General features: G+C 22.4%; 6 protein-coding genes across 6 annotated transcripts; 1 reads left to right on the top strand and 5 right to left on the bottom strand.

The window, feature by feature from the left end:
* Positions 1-86: 86 nt before the first annotated feature.
* PY17X_1241000 (ABC transporter B family member 1, putative) lies at positions 87-4,352 on the bottom strand (the record flags this gene model as incomplete). Its single annotated transcript, XM_725353.1, has 1 exon — positions 87-4,352. The coding sequence occupies one exon, from the start codon at positions 4,350-4,352 to the stop codon at positions 87-89; it is 4,266 nt and encodes a 1,421-aa protein (XP_730446.1).
* A 2,478-nt stretch (positions 4,353-6,830) lies between these two features.
* PY17X_1240900 (erythrocyte membrane protein) lies at positions 6,831-11,690 on the bottom strand (the record flags this gene model as incomplete). Its single annotated transcript, XM_722619.2, has 1 exon — positions 6,831-11,690. One exon carries the CDS (start codon positions 11,688-11,690, stop codon positions 6,831-6,833), a length of 4,860 nt encoding a protein of 1,619 aa, XP_727712.2.
* A 3,469-nt stretch (positions 11,691-15,159) lies between these two features.
* On the top strand, positions 15,160-15,871 carry PY17X_1240800 (uncharacterized protein; the record flags this gene model as incomplete). The annotated part of the gene is made up of 3 exons (XM_725697.1): positions 15,160-15,376; positions 15,527-15,699; positions 15,818-15,871. 3 exons carry the CDS (start codon positions 15,160-15,162, stop codon positions 15,869-15,871), a joined length of 444 nt encoding a protein of 147 aa, XP_730790.1.
* Positions 15,872-16,184: 313 nt separating this feature from the next.
* Positions 16,185-17,225, bottom strand: PY17X_1240700 (iron-sulfur assembly protein, putative; the record flags this gene model as incomplete). Its single annotated transcript, XM_022956883.1, has 5 exons — positions 16,185-16,242; positions 16,416-16,552; positions 16,664-16,765; positions 16,889-16,938; positions 17,048-17,225. The coding sequence occupies 5 exons, from the start codon at positions 17,223-17,225 to the stop codon at positions 16,185-16,187; spliced, it is 525 nt and encodes a 174-aa protein (XP_022812720.1).
* Positions 17,226-18,352: 1,127 nt separating this feature from the next.
* Positions 18,353-19,813, bottom strand: PY17X_1240600 (inner membrane complex protein, putative; the record flags this gene model as incomplete). Its single annotated transcript, XM_022956882.1, has 1 exon — positions 18,353-19,813. The coding sequence occupies one exon, from the start codon at positions 19,811-19,813 to the stop codon at positions 18,353-18,355; it is 1,461 nt and encodes a 486-aa protein (XP_022812719.1).
* Positions 19,814-21,931: 2,118 nt separating this feature from the next.
* On the bottom strand, positions 21,932-22,690 carry PY17X_1240500 (50S ribosomal protein L17, apicoplast, putative; the record flags this gene model as incomplete). The annotated part of the gene is made up of 3 exons (XM_725694.1): positions 21,932-22,039; positions 22,189-22,362; positions 22,472-22,690. 3 exons carry the CDS (start codon positions 22,688-22,690, stop codon positions 21,932-21,934), a joined length of 501 nt encoding a protein of 166 aa, XP_730787.1.
* Between the last annotated feature and the right edge of the window lie 737 nt (positions 22,691-23,427).

The following is a 23,427-nucleotide window of genomic DNA, read 5'->3' as shown; positions in this document are numbered from 1 at the left end:
ATAATTCAAGGGTACATTAATATATTTTAACCAATATATTTTTTATTCATATTATCTGGTTATGTATCTGCTCAATTTTAAATCGATTATTTAGTTAATTTAACATATTTCGTATAAACACTATCTCTATCACGAATCAATTCGTCATGTGTTTTTTGAGCTTGAACAAAAGATCCATTTTTATCTGGATTGTTAAAAACTACAATTTTATTTGATCTTTTAATAGATGCAATTCTGTGAGCAATAGTAATGATTGTTTTGTCAGCTTTATCTTTAATATCAACAATAGTTTTTTCGATTAATTTTTCTGAGTGTGAATCAAGAGATGAAGTAGCTTCGTCTAACAATAATATTTTAGGTTCTCTTAATAAGGCTCTAGCAATAGCAACTCGTTGTTTTTGACCACCTGATAAACTTTTACCATAAGGTCCTACGTTAGTATCATATTTATTTGGCAATGATTCAATAAATTCATCAATAGCAGCAAATTTACATACTCTTTTTACATCATCTAATGTTGCATCTTCTTTACCAAATTTTATATTTTCATAAATAGACATATTAAACAACATTGGTTCTTGGTTAACTATTGCAAATAATCCTCTTAGATCTTTTAAGTTATAATCACAAATGTCTATACCATCAAGTAAAATTTTACCACTATTTTTGTAAATAGTAAATTCTTCATTTTCATTTTTGTTATGCAAGTCGTTCAAATTCTTCATAGATGTTGCATCAGTCATTTCTATATTCTCTGATTTATCTTTATTGTCTGTTTCAATATGTTGATTATCTAATAAAACATGGTCATCTTTCAAATCGTAGAATCGCATTAATAAATGCATAATTGTGGATTTACCACATCCAGTTTCTCCAACTATAGCTGTTGTTTTTTTGCTATCACAACTAAAAGATAAATCTTTATATATTGGTACATTTGGTCTAGATAAATATCTAAAGTTAACATCCTTTACTTCTATTTTTCCGTCTATTTTATTTGGATCAGTTATTCTTATACCACTGTCATCTCTTACATCTATATTTGATTTTCTAACCATTATAGGATGATATTTCTCAAATGTTATTTTAGCCTTATCTGCATCTCCTTTAAAGGACATTAATTTACCACCATAACTACCAGTAAATATAAATGTAAATAAAGATTTCATAAAGTCATCAACCTTTATAATTTGGTGATCTATCAAAATAGAACCTAACCAATAAGCAAATGCATTAATAAATAATTGTGTACATTGACTAAATCCCCATAACAATGAATTTACTATAATTTTTCTTTTCTCTCCTTTATTGTCATAATCTATTGCATTTTCTATCAATTTACAATAATAATCTTCTAAGCCATATGTAACAATTGTTTGCATATTATAAAATGCTTCTTGAATTAAAAAGTTAGGATCTTTAAATAATTCTTCATCATTAGCATATGAAAACTGACCATCTCTTTTATTTCCAATTCTTTCTATTTCTTTAGATTTTTGCAATCGTGCTCTTATAGCAAATGTTCTCGTTGTAATGGTATATGCTAATGTTAAAGCTCCTGCTATTATTGGGCAAAAATAAAATGATAAAATCGTACTAATAATAAACAACATAATAAAATGAGTAAATATTACAATATTATTTACTAAACCAGTTTTTAATAAATGTACATCTCTGTTAATATATGACGATAAAAATCCAGGCGCATGTTTATCTTGATCAAAAAAACCAATCTCTTGATGTATCATATTCTCGAACAATAAATATTTAAATTTTTTTTCAACCTTTTCTCCAATTAAATTATTATAATAATTTTTTAATGTTTCAGAAATAAACATACATAAAGCAATAATTAATATATATATAGAATATTTATTTGAATTAGATTCAATGTGTGTGAAATCAAATAGTGTTCCAACATATTTTGCATATAATATGGCAAACAATGGATATAAACCAGCTGCCACCATAGTACTTAAAAGTATAATAAAAACTTCTTTTTTGTGAGAAAACATTTCTTTATATACAATACTCAAATTGCTAGGAGGTTTCTTCTCTTTTTTTCCAAACATTCTTTTGAAGAATGATGGTTTAGTTGGCTTATCAGTATCTGCAATCTCTTTTTCTTTTCTAATATCGAAATTTTTATCAGTGTTAATATCCATATTTGTATCAGTAACAGATTTAGCACCACCTGTATCAGAATCTTTATATACACTACTATTATTATCATCATTATTTTCATCATTTCCACTTGAGGATACTTTTTGGTTTTGAATCATAGAATAGTAAATACCATTTTTATTTTTCATCAAACTATCATGAGTACCTTGTTCAACTATTACACTTCCATTATTACTATTTATAGCACCTTGTTTGTTTTCGTCAGTTTCTGTTGATTCTTGATCTCTATTTGATAAGACAAAAATTTGATTAGCATATCGAATAGTACTTAATCTATGAGCAATAATAATAGTAATTCGATTTTCATTTCCTTTTAAATTGTTAATTGTTTTCTGAACTAAATATTCGGATTTATTATCAAGATATGATGTAGCTTCATCAAGTATTAAAATTTTAGGATTTCTAATAACAGCTCTACCTATAGATATTCGTTGTTTTTGTCCACCTGACAATTTAGATGCACTAGAACCTACTAAAGTGTCATATTTGTCTGGTAATGATGCTACAAAATCGTGGATTAACACTTTTTTAGATACATCTACAACTTTTGAATCTTCAACAGAATTAATAGATGATATTACTTCTAATAAATCACTAGTTGTATTTCTCTTAGATATTTCATCTAAAATACTAGTGCATTTTCCATTTTTACTATTATCTCTATTTATTGAAGAGTCGCTATTTCCATGCAAGTTGAACCCATTTTCTACTGCTTCTAAACTATTTGGACTTATTAAACTATATTTAATATTATTTTTAATAGAATTGCTAAATAATAAAGGATCTTGACTAACTACTCCAATTTTAGATCTCCACCATTTTAGATCAACATCTTTCAAACTGTGTGAATCATTAATAACAATATCTCCTTCTGTTGGGTCATAAAATCGTTCAATTAATTTTAAAATTGTTGATTTACCACATCCTGATTCTCCAACAAATGCATAAGTATTTCCTTCTTTTAAAGTAAAATTCAAATCCTTATAAATTTCAACATCTTTTCTAGTACCATAATGAAATTTGACATTTTTAAATTCAATTTTTTTAATATCATCTAATTTTTTACCTTTATTTTGATTTCTATCAACAGATGGTTTTCTGTTAATAACTTCATATATATTGTTAGTTGCCTCTAACGATTTCATATATTCAGCAACATTTGGTAATATAATAGTAAGCATAAACATACTTATAAGAACTCCTAATAATATTGATATAACTGCACTTCCATTGAAACGATTAGCGTAATTAAAATTTTTTATATCATTTATTATAATTCTAGTACCATACCAAAATCCCAAAGCATAAGCAGCTAATATAAATCCATTAATTAAACCAACATGTAGTGATTCCATAAAATTTGCTTTTAACATATATTTACTATAAAATTGTTCTGATAATTTAAATTTTTTTAATATTACACTTTCTCCACAATAACTTGCAACAGTTTTAATACCAACTAATGCTTCTTCAATTATTGACATTGAATTGTTATTATATAATAGTGATGTTTTTTTATTTAATCGGACTTTTTTATTACATATAGAGCTGCATATATATATTACTGGGAAAATACATGTAATACATAATGTTAATCTTACACTTTTATATAATGACCAGAAATATAAACCTATAAATGAACTACTATATGTAAATATTGTAATAAATTTGGTTCCTATTCCTGCATTTACTTGTTCTAAATAAAAATCTAAATCAGATGTTAATTTAGAACCTGGATTATTATCATGAAATTCTCCATCTTGTTGAAAAACACTTTTTAAATATTTTAATTTTAATGTTCTTAAAATCTTTGAAGTAACAACATCCATACATAAACTTGAAATCGATGATAATATAAATTGACATATACCAACTATTACTAATTTTAAAACAGTATCATTTACACTTTCCCCAATATTCAAATTTGCCATCGTAATACCAAACACCGAAATAAAAATGGGCAACGAAGCTCCTGATATAGTTGCACATATAAATGATATAGCTAATAATGTCTTATGTTTGGATGGTAATGAATGAAATGGCAAAAACAATGGAATCTTTTGTGACTTGATTTTTTTAAACAACTCAACGGTAGATTTCTTATTTAACTCTTTCTCAACTTCATGTTTGATATTATTCTTATTATTATCACTTTTTTCTTCCGCCATTTTGAAAAATAATGTATTAAAAAATTATATAATGAAGTATATATTATCAAGTGTAATCATAAATAAATATGTCTATCGTTAAAAATAAGTGAGTATTTTAGTCTGTATTCTTATAGCCTGAATAACTACATAAATTCTACATACTTATAAAATTACTAGATATATTTAAGACAACAAATTTTACAACATCTAAACCCTTTTTTATAATAATATATACATTAAATTATATAAAAAAGCAACAAATATCAACAAATAAAATCAGTAAATAAACAATTAAATAATTAATTAAATGTAATTAAAATTTGTTTAATGCTTATATATACTATAATCATAAATATATATATACATATACATTCTTTGAATAATTTAATAAATTAAAACATGTTGGCAGATATACCTTATTGTTATCCTAAACATACTTAATTATATGACGTTTAAAATATCAATGTAACGATATATATATTAATGAAAACCTAATCTGCATCATTATAAAAATATAATGTATGCAGTATTAATGTACATATTTAATTTATTACAAAATAAATACGCAAAATATATATCAACGGAATATAGCAATTTTATATACACATAACAACATACATGACTAAATGTACCTATTATATATTATATATAGGTACATAGATATACAAATGTAGTTATACATGTATAGGATATATTTACATACATTTAAAATAAAGAATATATCAAAATAACACAAAGAATCAATAATAAACTATTAAAAAAAATATAAATAATATTATATATATGTATGTACAAAATTTTTAGTGAATTAAGAAATAAAAAAAAAAATAATAATAATAATAATTATTATATTTACTAATATGAAAATATCTATATATTATGTATAAATATATTTCATAACACCAAAGCCTTCAACAAAATACTATTGTATATAATATATAAAATACTAATTAAAAATATAAATAAGAATGAATTATGTAAAAAAAAGGTATTAATGCAATATAAAAATATATTTATATTCTATAATAATTTTTGCAAGGTATAAAAAAATTTATTAACTATTATACTTTCAAAAAAAATTACGGCGTGCATATGGATCGTTCTTATCTTATGCAATAGATAATTATACCGTTATACTATTTTCTAGAATAGTAAATATTGTTTATTTTATTTTTTATATATTATTATTTTATATTATTATTTAAATTATTCACCATTTAATGTTTTCTTACATTTTATTTCTAACATAATATTTTTTTATTTCGGATTTTAATTTTTTCGCAATTATCATAAAACCTTTTTTTTTATTTAATACTATTACTTATTCTATAAAATATCAATATTCAAATGACTCAAAAAATAACAAATTTTTAATATATATATTTTAAAAGAATTATTATTTTCATTTTCTTTACTTTCATATTTCTAATATATGTATGAATTACTATACTATTTAAATAAATAATATAAAAAACAGTTAAAAACTGAATAGAGAGGAAAATAATATTTTTTATGATCGTTATAATTATATTCCCATAAAATATTATATCATCATGCATATTTTTAAATGCACTTGGTTTTTTTCCTATATATATTATTGCTTTCTCCATACATAAAATACAAAGTTACAATAACAATTTAGGAAATATAAATAGTAGTAAAATTATAAGTCTTAATTAAATATATTTTTCGAGTTAGCTCAATACAGACTATTATATACATATATGTTTAATTATTTATCTAATAACTATAAATATAATGTGTACAAATGGGAAAATGCATCTTTCTATGCATAAAAACCTTCGTGTTATACTCGATCCATTAAATGAACATATATTGAATAAAAAAAAAATGAATCATAAGTTATATACTAAAATAAAAAAATAAGAGACATGTTAAACATCATAAAACAAAGGTAATCATCGTTTAATTTATAGATAGTACAACATGTTATAGAAACTATATTTATAAATAAAATCAATGATATATGAATGAAAATCTGACATCTAAAAAAATATAAATAATATAAATAATAAAAATAATAAAAATAAATCAAAAGTATCTCTTAAGTCGATTTATACATAGTAACAATTGTATAAAAATACACACACATATGCATTCATATACCAATATAAAGGTACATATGCAATATTAAAGAAAAACATAATTTATAATATATATAAAGACCTACATATTTTTTCTTCATCTTTTATTTTTAAAGCAAAAGGAGCTTTAAATCTACAATTAGTATGCATAAGCGCAACTATGCATACATATCTACAATTAATAAAATACAACAAATCAAATCATCATATAATTGATAAAACATTTTCTATGTTATTTGTTCTTAGCGAACGAATCTGCACATATATACTTATTTTTGATTTATGAATATATTTGCATTTATGTATATGCAAATTACAAACTTCTACATTTTATCTTGACATATTATATATATATATATATTTATCCGTGTAAAAAAAATAATATCACTGGTTAATCTTGATAATTTTGAACATAAAAATTAGCATCTGAAAATATATATTGCACTTGTGGCTTTAGTAATTCAATTATTGTTTGGCATAGTGATTTTTTAATAAGTTGACCACATTTTAAACATGATTCATCGATTAAAATAAAATCAGAATTATCTACATTTTTTATATATTGGCAGCATGAAACGCATGTTTTAAGCTCTCCATTCGTTAGACATCTATCATCTTTATTATATTGTAAATTTATATTAGTATCTGTTACTGGTTTTTCTAAAATATCATCTTCTGTATTTTTCTCTATATTATTATATAAATAATTATGGGTATCCTGTTTGCCTTTCTCGGCATTGGAATCTTTCAATGGAGTTACAAAAGAAGTCATTACATTGAGTGTTTCATTGTTATTATTATCATCGATATTGTGGACACGATCATCTGTACTAATAAAAGTGCTTTTATTTCGATTTTTCACATTTTTACTTCTAGAAACAATATCTTTATCATATAAATGCACACTGTTTATTGAATTTCCAGAATACATCTTACTTTTTTTTTTATAATTCACACTGCTGCTATCACTTTGCTCTCCATTTTCATTCAGTTCAGCTTTACTATCATTTTTCATATTTTCCTGTTCTTTATTATAAAATAATTCACCCGTGTTTGAATATATTCCATTTTTATTACTTTTTTTTTTTTTTTTTTTTTTTAATTCATTTGTGAATAAAAATTCCTCCCCCTTTCCCTTGATTCCAATTTTTAAATTATTAGAATGAGATTTTGACTTCTTATACAATAAGTTATCATTTGCTATAACCTTTTTGTTATTTATATTTGTATTATATGATGAAATATCTGTATTGTTTGTGATAGTACTAATATCATTTTCTCTTGAATTTTTATAATGAACATCGCTATGACTTTTACTACTTTCACTGTCATTACTACTCATATGCATGAGATGTTTGTTAATTTGGCTATTAGTCCTATTATTACCATTAATAATATTACTAAAATATTGATTATCTCCATTTTTATAACTATTACTACCCATACTATTTTTCATTATAGGATTTATTCTGTTATTATAAGAATTTCCTTTTTCCCTTTTATGCAAATTTCCAATATTAATTTGTCTATCGTCATAATCATATGTAGAAACATTATTTTCCAAAAGTTCATCACCATTACTCTTTACATTAGTGTATTCATTATTGCATTCATCATTATTGTATTTATCAATTAAAAACTCACCATTTGATATATTGCAACTATCTATATTATGCGTATTTCCATTTGGGGTAAATTCATTATTACTATAGTTATTAACTCTTGATTTTGCGTTATTTTCTAGGTACAAATTGTTAACATTACTATTTTTGTTTTTGTTGTTTTTCTTATCATTATTATTACGATTATTATCGTTTTTTTTATTCTTCTTATTTTGATAATCATTATAACCATTGTTATTATAGTCATCATAAGTACTATTATAATATTCATTATTATTATAATTGCCATTAAACATTTCGTGATGACTATTATTATCGTTATTAATATAAATATTTTTTTTTCCCTTATAATTTTTACTCGATTTTATCATATTATTCGACATAGACAAAGGGTGTTCATGCGAATTGTAATTATTATTGTTAATGTAGTTCCCATTAGTTGTATTACCTCGGTATAAATCATAATTATTATTTTGTTTTCCATTTATAAAATTTATTTTGTTATTATTCATGTATCTATTTGTATTATCATCGTGACTGTTATAAGAGCCATAATAATTATTATTTCGACCGCTATTATTACTAATTCTTCCATTTTCTACTTTACTATGCCCATAATTATTAGCAGGTATATTATTATCTATTGCACCCCCCACAAAATTACTCATATCATCGTTATTATAGCAATAATTGTTACTACATTTACTATTTACATTGCTACTATTTCTATTTCCACTTTTATTATTATTATTGCTGTATCTTTGATTTGGATATATTACATGTTCATTATTGCCATTTTTACTATGTGATTTATTTATATATGTATTATTATAACAATCATTAGTTGTATTTTCCATATTGCTATTGAAACTATTTTCGTAGCAATTACTATAATTACCGCTGTTATTAAAATTTCTTTTAATTTTATTGCATGATTTTTTATATTCGTGTGTATTTTTTTTATTTATTTCATAATTATGTGCATTAATATTTTTATTTCCGTAATTATCTTCATATTCGCAATTTTTTCCAAGAATTTTATCCCCGGGTATGCCACAATAATAATTATTATTTTCATTAGATATGGTAGACGATCGACTTTTTATATATGCACCGTTATTACTTGAATTTTTTTGCGCATCCATGTGAATATTGCCATTAAATTTTTTATTTTCATTTTCATAGGAATTTATTAGTATATCCTTACTATTATTATTATTATTATTTTCATAACGGTTTAATAATTTCTTGCTATGTTTATTTTTCTCGTTTTTTCCATGAATGCTATATTCATTCGAACTTCTTTGATCATCATGGCCCAGCGTATTTTCTCCTATATGACCGTTATGCAAATTACACGTATTATCATTTTCTTTTGGGCACAGCAAATTTTCATTTAATATTATATTATTATTTTCTACTTTATTCAATTCATCAAATTCATTTTTTTTCGCTTCTTTATCAATGTTATTTTCCATTTCTCCCTTTGCCATATTTACAATATTATTGCAATTTTTCATTTCATATTGATATTCTAGTTTATTAACATTTCTTTCATTGCTACTTACTTCTATATTCTCCTTTACGGATTTATTTATAGTATCCCTAATTTCTTTATTGTTTACTCCATCACAATTATTATTTTCAGGTGCTTTGAATGAGCATTCTGAATTGTACTCTTCATATTTTAAAAAGCTACTAGAATTGCCGCTATTTTTAAATTTATTTTTTTCAGCATTTTTATCAAAATTTGAATCATAATTTGTTTTTATGCTTTCATCGTCATCATTTTCAAAAGATAAATAATTTTTTGATAACCCATTTGATGTAAAGCAATATGTATCCTTTGTACTAATAGACATAAATTTGCGTGATGTATTATAAAATTTTTTTTTTTTCATATTTTCATTATTTGCTTCATTATTACATAATTCTAGAGCATTATCTTCTTCCTTTGCTAAAGTGTTTCCCTTATCATTTTGAGAAAAATAATCATCAGATGATTTTAAAACATTCACCGAATTTTTATTATTGGAATATTTGGATCTCTTAATGTCATAATCAGGGTCATTAGTATTATTACTGTTGCCATTGTTACTACCACTACTATAATTATTAGTATTAGAATGCTTAATATTTGTATTTGTGTTTTCTAATAGTGCACTATTTGTAGACCTACATTTTAACTCATTCTGACCATGTGCATGCCTGCAATTTTTGTCTGCCTTGCAATACCCATTAAGGAAAAATTTGCATAATGTTGTTTTGTAAAATTCATCAGTGGATCTTAGTTCTTCAACATGATGTGCAAATTTGCATTCTTTCTTGGATTTGAAACACATATTTTTCATAAAATTCCGGCACATTGCAGTTTTATATAAATTAGGAATTGGTTTTAATTCGTTTTGATCATGTGCATAAGGACACATATTATTAGAAAATCTTTTACATTTTTCTTTTGTATTCATATATGGACACATTTTTGTTTTACAAAATTGAAAATTTAATGCACTTTTAAAATCATAGTTCGCTTCCCTATTGGGCATACTACCATATGTATCAATTTTTTTTTCTTTCAATTTTGAATTATTACCAAAATTCATTTTTATCGACGCATTTGTATAATCATTTTTTTCTGCATCATCATCAAGTGTACTCATTTCGAATGACTTTATCCCCTCTTTATCATCGTAAATATTATTTTGGTTTAAAGATTTACTTTTTCCCATAAATCTGCTTCTTTTATTATCGATGTTATTCTCATTCTTTTTGATTCTCTCATTGTCATTTCTATCTATGATATCATCGTTATTCAGATCCTTGTCATTATTATTGTCTAAATCATAATTATGAGGAATGCTACTATTTTTTGCATTCATGTTTCCGTTTTTACAACTATTCCTAATATCTATGTTATTACTTATGCCGAAATGTTCGGGTGCTTTGACATCGTCATTTTTGTACGAATAAATTGGGGTGGTATCATTATAATTATTATCGTCTTTTTGTTTACCAATAAATGTGTGCATTTTTTTTTCGTGATTATTAAATCGTTTTTTTCTCTTATTTTCATAGTTACTAAAACTTCTCTTTTCAGTTGTAGCAATAAAAGATGTATCATTATTATTAAATATGTTTTTAGACAATTTTTCAATATTTTCTGGTATAATATTTGAATTGGAATATTTTTTACTAAGTGAATCATTTAAATTAGAACCCTTACTATTAATACAGCCTTCTTCATAGAAATAATTATATTCAGCCTTATTTTTTGGCAATTTTTTTAAATGCATATTTTTGTTGTTTTTCCCGTTATTAGATGAATAATCTTGAATCGTTTTAAAATTGTCAACAATATTATCGTTAATACAATTAATTCCCAGGGACAATTTGTTGCTTTCATGTACTTTGCTATTTATTTTAATTTCACTATTTTCATTTGGCTCATTGCTAGCAACTTCTTTATATATAGTTTTGCACTTTCCACCATTACTACTATTACTCTCATTACAACTATTATTAGTGTTATTTGGATCATGAGAACTATACGGTTCTATATTCTCATTTATTAATTCCCCATTGCATAACGTATCTCTTGAATTTCTATTATCATATAGAACACACTCCATTTTTTATTTATTTTTATTACGCATATAATATATATATATATAAATATATGTAGTTAGAATCTTAATTAATATATATCTATATGTTTACTACTAAAATAATACAATATTATTTTTATTATAGAAATGTATGCACCAAAAAGTGTGCAATAAACATACATATATATGAATTCAGTGAATTCGATGAATAATGGATCTATATAATAAGAATATAAAAACAATAACAACACTTAATTAGCATATGATAAATTTCATGAACAATTTTTTACACACACATAACTAGGCGTATAAAAATATATTAAATAAATAAATAAGGGAAATCATAAAAACATAATATAATTTTTGCTTTTTTTGTTTTTTATATATTTATATGTATTAATGTATTCATACTAATTAAAAAAATAGTAGATCTATGTAATTCGCGTTTTTTCGTATTAAGATCCGCGTGTGTGTACTTAAATAAATCAGACAACTAATAAAAATATATTTAAATTTATAACAATTCAATCAAAAAACAAAATAAATTATATAATTAATTGTATTTTCTTGAATATAATTCATATTTGACGAATAATGTTTTTTTATTCTGTAGATATAAAAATATTAATATAAGCATATATGTATTTTTATTCTCACAAAAAAATGTACTTTATTTTCCTCCCACTGTCATCTTATTTATTATACAACCAACATAATAAACTTGAGAAATGTTATATATAATAAATGGCGAAGAAAAAACACATTAACCGCATAAAATTGCTCGTTGTATATATATAAAAAAAAATAAAACATAAAATAAATTCCCCAATTTCTCACATACATATATATGTATGCATATATATTTTTTTTAATAAATTTAAATATATGTATATACAAGATTATGTTTATATATTCCTTTTTTTTAATTGTTATAGTAATATAAAGGCGAGCACACGCGCGTGTAACGAATTTATTACATGTTATTGCTGACTACGCACTAACAAAAAACGTATACACATATCTACATATTATGCATATATATATCATACATAAATATTTAGGATAAATAAATCTATAAGCACGTAAATTAACAGACATAAAATGTATACATTATAAAACATCCACGTATGCATATGTATTAATACATAAAATTTTCTTTAAATTATTAGGATATTAATATCCTACTACAAGTGATGTTTTTTCGAATATAATAAATGTGAATATATCATAAAATAACGAAAGAAATGCAAAGACATCACTTATTTAAAAAAACAATAATATTCCGTGAATAAATATAGAAAAAAAAACGGAAAAATCTTTATGGACTGTAGCATATATAAAATACCATATATTTTTTTTTTAATTATATTCTTATAGATAATATCTATTTAGTTCTAATTTCATTTATATTTTTAATTTTATTTTTTTTACTAAAAATGTAAAAAGCTATTTTTATAAAAATATTATATATTTTTTTTTTTTTGGATGTTTAAAAAAAAAAATTATAATTTGCACATTTTGTCCAATGAATAATAAAATCCTTGGCCCAAAAAAAAATAATAATAAAATTATGACAATGACATATATATATGCACATTTTTTTCCCTTTTTTCCACATATTTTAGCTATTTACAATAAAATTATGTATAATTTTATTACACAATAATATAGCTATGAAAAAATATATTACCGAAATAAGCATTTATTAAGCCTATATTTAGCACACATTTGTTATTTCATAAAATATATTTATTTATTTCTATTTTTACAGTACCATTTCTAATATTTATTTTTTACTGTTATATATATATATTATTTTGAGTATATTTCAAGCAGTTAAAAAATATGTACATGTTTTATAACGCGTATAAACGTAGTAACAAGTGTGTACACTTTTCAGTAATACTTATGTGTATAAATTTTATAAAATATTTTTTTTAACTATGCAAATGTAACATAATAAAATAAATATCTCTATATTTTTAATATAATATATAAATATTGATATATAATTCGAAAAAATTAATTTATAGTTTGTATCCTTTTCCAAAAAAATATGGAACATATTTTACGTAGTACATGCTTTAGACATATCCTGCATTGATGTTTTTTACTATATCACCTCATTCTAAAAAAATATTTTAATTATATATACAGTTAACTATTAAAATATTTCTATATTATTTGTCTTTTTTATTTAATTATAAAAATTTTTAAGAACATTTTAAATGCCTTTTCAATTTTGGAGGAATGTTTTAAAAGTTATTATAACCATAAAATAGACTACCTATATATACAAAAATTGCACTTTTTCAACATATTAATGGTATATTTTAAAATCATCAATGTAACAACCAAATTTATTTTTTATATTACTTTTCATTTTTTATTATATATACTAATAATAAAAATAACTCCATCCGTATCTCCATTACAGTTTAGCCTTAAAAATTATGAAAATCAATTAAATTTAATACAATTTATACATTATTCTTATAAAACCATGTCATATTATTTATTTCTTATCCTTTCAGTTATATTTTCCTATTAATCCCATATTAAAATGTGCCATCTCCAATTATAACACATAAATATAAAAAACGTAATTTTTGCTATATTATACTGCTATAAAAAATATTATATTAAATTATATTATATTAAATTATGCTTTATAAATTGCATTCATATCAAAAAAAGGGTTATAAAAATGTATACGATATATAAAATGTCAACTTTATATTTAAAACTTCACTGTTCGATGGCTTTGTATTTCATTCGTATAATAAAAAACAGCCTATAATTATACTATATACATACATTTCATTTATAATGGCATGGAATATAATTTACATTATCATGAATAAAATTATATTCAAGTAAAAGTCTTATATAAATCTATGGTTTATATATTATGTACGTTATGTTCATATTTTGGAGCATTTTGTCAAATATTTCAGAAATATGCCAAATCGATTATTAGAATAAATATTTCCATATATTAATATAAATGAAATATAAGTTGAAAAATGAAAATATATTTATTATACAATATATTATCAAAAATTCTGAATAAAAAAAAGTGTTCTACATAACACAAAATCCGATTCTGTTTTCCTACGTACCTATAGTTGCAATTTTAGTATTAATAATAAAATTGATCACATACTTTTTGTTTTTTTTACAATTTAAAAAAATAAAATAATAAATAAAACACTTTAAGATATCTTTATGATTTTATATTTCGATAAAAAAAAAAAAATATATATATAATACATATTTTTATTTGAATAAGGAGAAATGTTTATATTCATAATTAATATTTTCAAATTATAACTATGTTATAAATACATACCCACCGATATATTAAATGCATGTATTCATTTATATATTTAATAAATGAGATATATAATAATTGTGATAACATAAATATATAATTTAAATAAAAATACGCAATTTTCCTGATGTTGGATTTTTATAATATTTTTAATCGAAAATGCCACATATTAGAACCATGAACTCAAAAAAACCACCTGAAGGGTGGAATAAAGTTGAAACATTTTTAAATGAAATGAACCAAAAAATGAGAAGTTTAGAAAATGAAGATACATCAAAAAAAAGAAAAAATGAAATATTATGGCCAATATTTCAAATAAATCATCAAACTGCTCGTTATATTTATGAATTATACTATAAGAGAAAAGAAATATCAAGTAATTATAATAATAATACACACACCATTTAATTATATCATCGCTTGTAAATTCGTATCATCGTTGCATATTCACTGCTAATTTAATCTGTTCAAATTATATTTTTCATAATTATTTATTATACTATATATATATTTTTCCTTAATGTAGGAGAGTTATACGATTATTTGGTTCGAGAAAAATATGTTGATGGTGCTCTTATATCAAAATGGAGAAAACAGGGTTACGAAAATTTATGTTGTCTAAAATGTATACAAGTATCTGACAGTAATTTTAACAATGCATGTATTTGTAGAGTCCCAAAAAGCAATATAGGCAATAAAGTAAGCATTATTAAAGCAAATAGTTGATACATTTTTGTTAAGTCTGTGCTAATATATATAACTATTTCACATTTTATTTAGAAATATCATATAATTATTTCGTTTTTTCTCATTATAGGTTATCCAATGTGTTAATTGTGGATGCAGAGGTTGCGCAAGTGGAGACAGATGATAAATATTTATAATTATGTTTAATACCTTTTTGAATATTCCGTATATTATTTTTTGGCGTGTTTTTCCCTTTCACAAAAAATAATATTTTTATTTTTATTTGTTAAATATGATACAATTATTATAGACTCTTAAAAATAAAAAAACTATATTTTATTACATATTGTTTTATTATTATTTGTTTAATTTATATTTTATTTTTGATTAACGATCGAAATATAAAACCATATTATATGAAAAAAAAAAAATATATCACAAAACAAGTGCAAATAAAAATAAAAAGTAAATTCATATAGGGGACCATACAAAGCGTATTAGACATTAAAGGATTTTCCACAACCACATTTTTTCGTTGCATTTGGATTTATAAATCTGGGAAAAAATAAAATCGTAGTAAAATAAGGTGAAATAATATAAATAAACTATTAATTATTATTGTAAGATTATTTGAGAAACGAGTGTAAACAAATTGAAAGCAATGTTTTAAAGATGCACTATAATCATCAAATATAATTTATATTATATATATATTTATAAGAAATTACTTGAATCCACCATTAATTAAATCATTACTATAATCTAATATATTATTGTAAATGTAAATAACGCTAGTAGAATCTATAGATAAAATAAATTTTAATTCGTCGAATTGCTGGATGTAGTCATCAGGCTCAATGTCCTCCTTGGGTTAGAAACAAGAAATAAATTAGCATTGAAAAAATAATAAATATATATTTTAATTCGAATATAATAATATAATTAATTTTATTAAAAAAATCATTATATTTTATACCTTTTTTATTGGATTCAATTTGTACTTTAATCCTTTACAACCCCCATTTTCTACACACAATTTCAATATCAAGTTTTTGTCCTCGATCTCGGTTACTAATTGCTAAAAAGAAGTTTATTTACATATATACTAATAATTATTCTCACATATTGGATAAATAATGCACAATACATATAGTTGGTGTTAATTATAGTTGTTACAAGAATGTACAATATAGTTTATTACTTTTATTTTATTTTTAGCATTATCAGTTAATTTTATTATATGCTCATTGTCTTAAAAAAAAATATATATAATAAAAAATAAAATATGGGTATTTTTTTACTATTATTGTTATTGTATCTTTTTTATGTTAAATTGAAAAATATAATGAATTAATTATACTTTTAATTGACTCATCAACAGCATTAAGCCTTCTAATAAATTTCCTATCCATTACATTGTTATTAATATATTTGTTAGGAGTATATATGTATGATCTAGCATCACTGTATCTCAAGCTACTGGAGATCTTTATTGTTGCAGCAAACACAAACAAAAACAAAAAAATATTTATTATCATTTTGTAATATTTGATAAATATTTAGAAACCCTCAAAAAATATAAAAAATCTCTTATTTTTCAAATCGGCATTTTAGAAAAAGAGAAATGTATACATATAATGAGGAGTAAATGAACCAGAATAAAGATCAAATTGAGGTTATGTAATACACAATTTCTGATTCGGTATACTGTTTGTTTATTTTGGGGTTTATCCTTTTGTGTTTCCCTATGTATTAATATACGAATGCATATTCTTTTGTTTTCTTACACTTGAACACACTAAATATATAGTTACTATGTAATTGCTTACGTATTCTTCATATCGTTTTAGGGAATTTATTAATGCATACCATTTTGCATTTTTTATGTATATAGATGTGATGGGTGCTGCGCAAATTTAATAAATCCTTACAGTTAATAAAACACACTATTTTACTGCTTAAAAAAGTTGAATTTTTAACTTAAAAAAAAAAAATAAAATAAATTGTTTGTTCTGAATAAAGGCATATATAACGAATGCGTGAAGTTAAAGTTAAAGTTTGGGATTTTTCTAAATACATTAAAACACATGGATAGTGCAAATTGGGAAATATAATAAAACTAAAAATATGATACTTAAAAAAATAAATAAGATGAGTAAAAAAAATGATAAATAATTTATGAAGAATAAAACATTTAAACAAGTAAAAATAAATAAAAACATAACTAAAATGATTTAAAAGATTTTTAAAAGAACAAAATAGCCAGGAGATGAAAAAAATTGTTGTAAAATTTTGTGAAAATGAAAAAAAATTCGCTTCTTCAATATTATATATAATATATACTATGTATCATAATGGAAAATGAACACTTTAATTTACCATACTTATATAAAAAGGACATTCGAAATGTGCAATATGTACATATACATACGTACGCACTTGTACACACACATATGCATACGTAATCACATACATATATACATTGATATGCTCATGATTCTTGTTTGAATAAATATTTAACAGTAGAACCATTATGCACATGCTGCAATAGTAGCATATGTGAACAAAATATTCAAAAAAATTAAATAACTAAATATGGGAACAATGAAAAAATGGCTAAATGAAAAAAATTATAATATTTGTTATATTATTTCAATGATCACTGTTAAAAAACGTAGGTGTTTTCAACACTATTTCCCAAAGATTTACATGCTTTTTTATTTGGAAAAAATGAATCCTTATTGGTATTATATATATCATAAGGTAATGTATAAGCATTATATATGTTATTATCGATCGAATACTCACAATGGTGATCTCCTATATGAGTATCAGATAAAATGCTTCTAGTTCTTCTAAATCTTTCGTATAATGGGCGGAATTTTTTTCTTCCTACTGTTGTTCCTAACAATGACATAGGAAACAATCCCATATTTAAAATAACTTGTTTTGATAATTTTTTATTTTGCAATACTTGGGCATTGACATCTAAATTGTCTAAAGCGATATCTGGGACTTCTTTATCAACATATTTTCGTAAAAAAGCTATTTCTTGTACAGCTAGAATAGATATAAATAACACTGTTATTATAAAACCAATTACAAATAAAAGAATGGAATTAAAATTAAAATTTTCAAATTCATTAAATTTTACAAAACCCCCTAATGTTCCAAAAAATGTCCAAAATACATAATAAGTTGGTACTACAAGAGTTGCGTCTCCTCTTGTTAATCCTAGATTTAAAAAATGAATTTGTAAATATATTGATATTACTAAAAATATAAAACATAAATGTGGTAATGGGGTTTTATATATATGTTTATTAGTTATCCCGATATGTAAAAATGCAACAATTTCTTTAATTTCCAAAACACATTGTGAACCAATTAGTCCAGCTAAGAAACCATAAGCTAGTCCAATTGATTTAGGGTATATATTTTCAGGTTCATTTAAACTTTTAGTGCTCATAGGGGAATTTATATTATTTTTCTCTTCGTCATTTGGTCCAGATTTATCATCATACAAATTTAACTCTACATATCTTTTTGTAGTATAAATTTCTTCATTCTCTGTAATTATTTTATTTTCTTCGTGATTTAAATAAATTAATGTAAAAAAAGATAAAAAAATCGCAACAAAAATATAAAAAATATACCATGGATTTTTCCAACTATCAATTATATCAAGAGGATTAAAATCTACATTTATTTTATTGTCACATAAAAAAGAAGCACATGCACAAATACTAATTCCAAAAAATATCCCTAATGTTGATGTCATCTCAAGTTTTCCTAATTTTTCATTTAAATATATATTTGCTACAATAGCATTTGCAATTAGACCAAATGAATTAACTGGGGCTAATGTACTTGCAGGCGCAAATCCAAGTGCTATTATATGTAGAAATGATCCAAAACAATAAACAATAAAACCAACATACCATTTCGTATCACAAGAATAATTTGTAAGCATACTTTTCTTCTTTTTAGAGTCACTTAATCCTAATTTCATCAAAGAATTTGCAATTGCCATAAATATTGATCCAATTACGGTCAAAATTATCCCAAATACTAAGCTCACAGTATTATCCATTTCAAAACTTTTGTGTATGTGAAATCTCTCCATTTTTTTTTCTAATAATTTGTTCAATTATATATTTTATACTATTTAAATATCTTTTGTCTTTTCACTATTATATTAATAATATTCTTATTATAATCAATATATATGTATATACAAATAGTTTTCAATATAATCACCCTATAAATATGTAATTATGTGAACATTGTATTTAAGCTTTAATTATTTTTAATGTATGTCTATCCAAGTATACAATAATACATATGCGCCTATATTTATTATATATATTATGAATTAATTTAACTCCAATAATAATCTACATTTGATTAATTACCGATATAGGGGAAAAAATATAAAATATTATAAATGTTATATTTCCCAGCTAAAAAAAAAATTAACTATAATATTGTGAAAACCTGAATATTCATTTTTTATTCAAAATTATATAATTGTCTTCCCACAATTTCGATATTATAAATGCTAATCAATCATATATGTATGTGTGCATATAAATTTTATATAATGTGTAATATGTCTTTTATACTAAATATTAAAGGTATTACAAATTTTATGTTTTTTCTGTAAAATTATTTTCTTTAAAATTTCACACTATTTTTGTAATTATTCAATTATTGTTAATAAAATTATTATTTTTTTTGTAATACATAAAAATTATTCTTAAATGTGTGTACACGAGCGCTATCACTGTAGGTTTGAATAGGGAAAATAATTTCAAATGCTTCAACTTTACAAATTTTCAATGTTTATATTTTTAATATATTTTTTATTATTATATGTGGTACTACTTTTATTTTCAATATTTTTTATTATTATATGTGGTACTACTTTTATTTTCAATATTTTTTTATTCACTTTTTTTATCTCATATTATTTATTTATTTTTTGTATCAAAAGTGAAAAATGCAATGTGAATTTTTATTATCTTCCAAGAAATGCTACAAATACATAGCATTTAAAATGTATTATTTCTTTCACTATTTTACCAATAAATAATAAAATATTTATAATATGTTAAATATAAAAATATTTTTACTTTATGTAATCTCTATTTATTTATTACCTTCATTATTTTATTAAACAAAACGAAAAAAATAATAATTATATTGTCTAAAAACAGAACGAAACAACATTTGAAAACAGTGCATATGCATATATCCCGTAAATTTTGCACAGTTTTAATGCATATATATTTCATGAAAAATTATTTGTATTTTATTTTTTTTGAATATTTTTAATATTTGCGCAACTTTTTAAAAGTAAATTATTATCCTGTTTTACAAAGTTTTAAAGATATACTATTTTTATATAATATATATTGAAATATACACATATTGGTAAAATAATAGTGAACTATCAGTAAAATAATATGTATATATATTTATGAAACACATATGAATATTTACATAAACAATAATATTAACTAAACAAAAGAAAAATAGGACACAAAATATTTAGAACATATTGAAAGTTTCATAAACACATAAATTAAACGTAAAACCGAAACAGTAAAAAAGTAAAAACAATAAACATACAATTTGCATATCTTCATTTTTTCAAATTCACAATTTTTTAATAAAAAATTCAATAATGCTAAAATATAAAGCTTAATTATACCATAAAAATTCATATGTGCACATTAAATTATATTAATAGTGATGTGATTATTTTAATCTTAAACTTTTAAATACCAATAATGCTACATATTATGTTTTTCGGGGAATAATATAAATTAACTGAAGTTAAAACAAAGCCGTATTTTTTATGGAATACTGAAAATATACACATGTACACCCACGTATATATACATATATATGCCCACTAAATTCCACCACGTTTCATATCACAAAAATGCTATAATTTAATCTATAAAATATACAGAATTAACATGTTCTAAATATTTTTTAAATTTATTATTTGTTGGGTTTTGTGTTTAAATAAGTTTACTAAAAATTGAATAGCTAATTTTAATTTATATTAACTTATAAACTGTATTTCAACAAATACACAAATTATGATATAATCATGTGAAAAACAGATAAAACATTTTTAAAGTTCTTCAAAATTATAAACTTGTAAATGCATTGAATTGCTAAACAAAAATTGTATCATTTTACAAAACAAAAAAAGACGAAAAAAAAAAGTTTACACAAGTTCTAAGCTTGCCATCCTTGCTGCATCTCCTTTTCTACTTTTCGGTAAAAGTTTTATTTTTGTGTATCCCCCATTTCTTTCTTTATATTTAATGGGCGCCTTTAAAAAATATCAAATGAAAATAGTATGCATGATTTAACAAAATTGCAACTATATTAATTGTTACTATAAATTCAATTCACAATAAATAAAAAAATGAACACTTTTGCATAACAAGTATATATGAATGTACATATATATCAAATTACTTGCTTAACAATATTGAGGGCTAATTCTCTATCATAAATGTAGTTAGCTATTAGTCGATAACTGTATTGTTTGTTATTAAAGTGTTTTTTAGCATATGTTATTATTCTATCCACCTTCCTTCGAGCTTCTTTAGCTTTTGCTTCGGTTGTAATAATTTTTCCGTGTCTCAAAACCTGTTATAAGAAAATAAATAATTATATACACATGTTATATATCTATTATAGGCATATACGTTTCAAAAATTCATCACAGCAATATGAGTTCATATATATATACACATACACTAGTTGTTAATGCTCTAAGTAAGGCTCTCCTTTGTGATCTATCCCTTCCTAATTTCCTAAAATTTTTGTTCGTATGTGCTAATAATAGGCTATCTCTTTTATTTATGATATTTCTTACGGTATTTTTATTTATTGTAAAATTTATTGGAGCATTTCTATTTAACACATATGCCAATATGTTCTTGCATAGGAAAAATAATAATATACAGGTCTTCATTTCTTCATTTTTTTGAATAATATAAATGTATCATGAGTATATAAGTGAAATATTAAAAATAAAATTTATAAAACTCTTTAAATAATAAAAAAAAAATGAATTTATTTGGGGATGTTTGGTTAAAGCAATAAAAAATCCCAATCAATGCATTCAACCATATTCCTTTGAATTTGTTAATAATTTGTAATAACAATAAAATTGTAATTTATGAAATTTACCCTCTAATTTTTTTACAATTTTGAGATATTATATCATCAGAAAAAAAATGTTTAGAACAATATATGCATATACATAAAGGCATATTTTTATACCATTTATTTACGATTATTCATATAATCACATTTGGAAAAAAAAAAAAAAAAACATATAAATTATTAAGAACAAATAGTTATCTTTTTTTTTATTTATTTAAATAAAAATGGAAATTTTTTTTCAATAATTTCATTATATCACTATATATACAATCAAATATTTTTTAATGAGGATATAATTTGTAATTATAACCAAAATTGATTTAGGAATATTTGTTTTATTTTTAAAGTATAAAATATGATTATTTTTTATACTTGTACATATGTATTATAAAGTTATTTTTTATCATTTCAAAAAATGTGTAAAACATCACAAATATATTTAATATTAAAAATGGATTCAAACACAAAAATTCTTATATAACATTAATAATTGAAAAAAATGATAAAGGCAATAGATGGATATCCTAAGTTCATTCGATTTTA

Source organism: Plasmodium yoelii, assembly GCF_900002385.2.
Source record: "Plasmodium yoelii strain 17X genome assembly, chromosome: 12".
Lineage (NCBI taxonomy): Eukaryota > Apicomplexa > Aconoidasida > Haemosporida > Plasmodiidae > Plasmodium > Plasmodium yoelii.
Note: the sequence above shows the minus strand (reverse complement) of the source record. Positions and strands in the feature narration are given on the sequence as shown.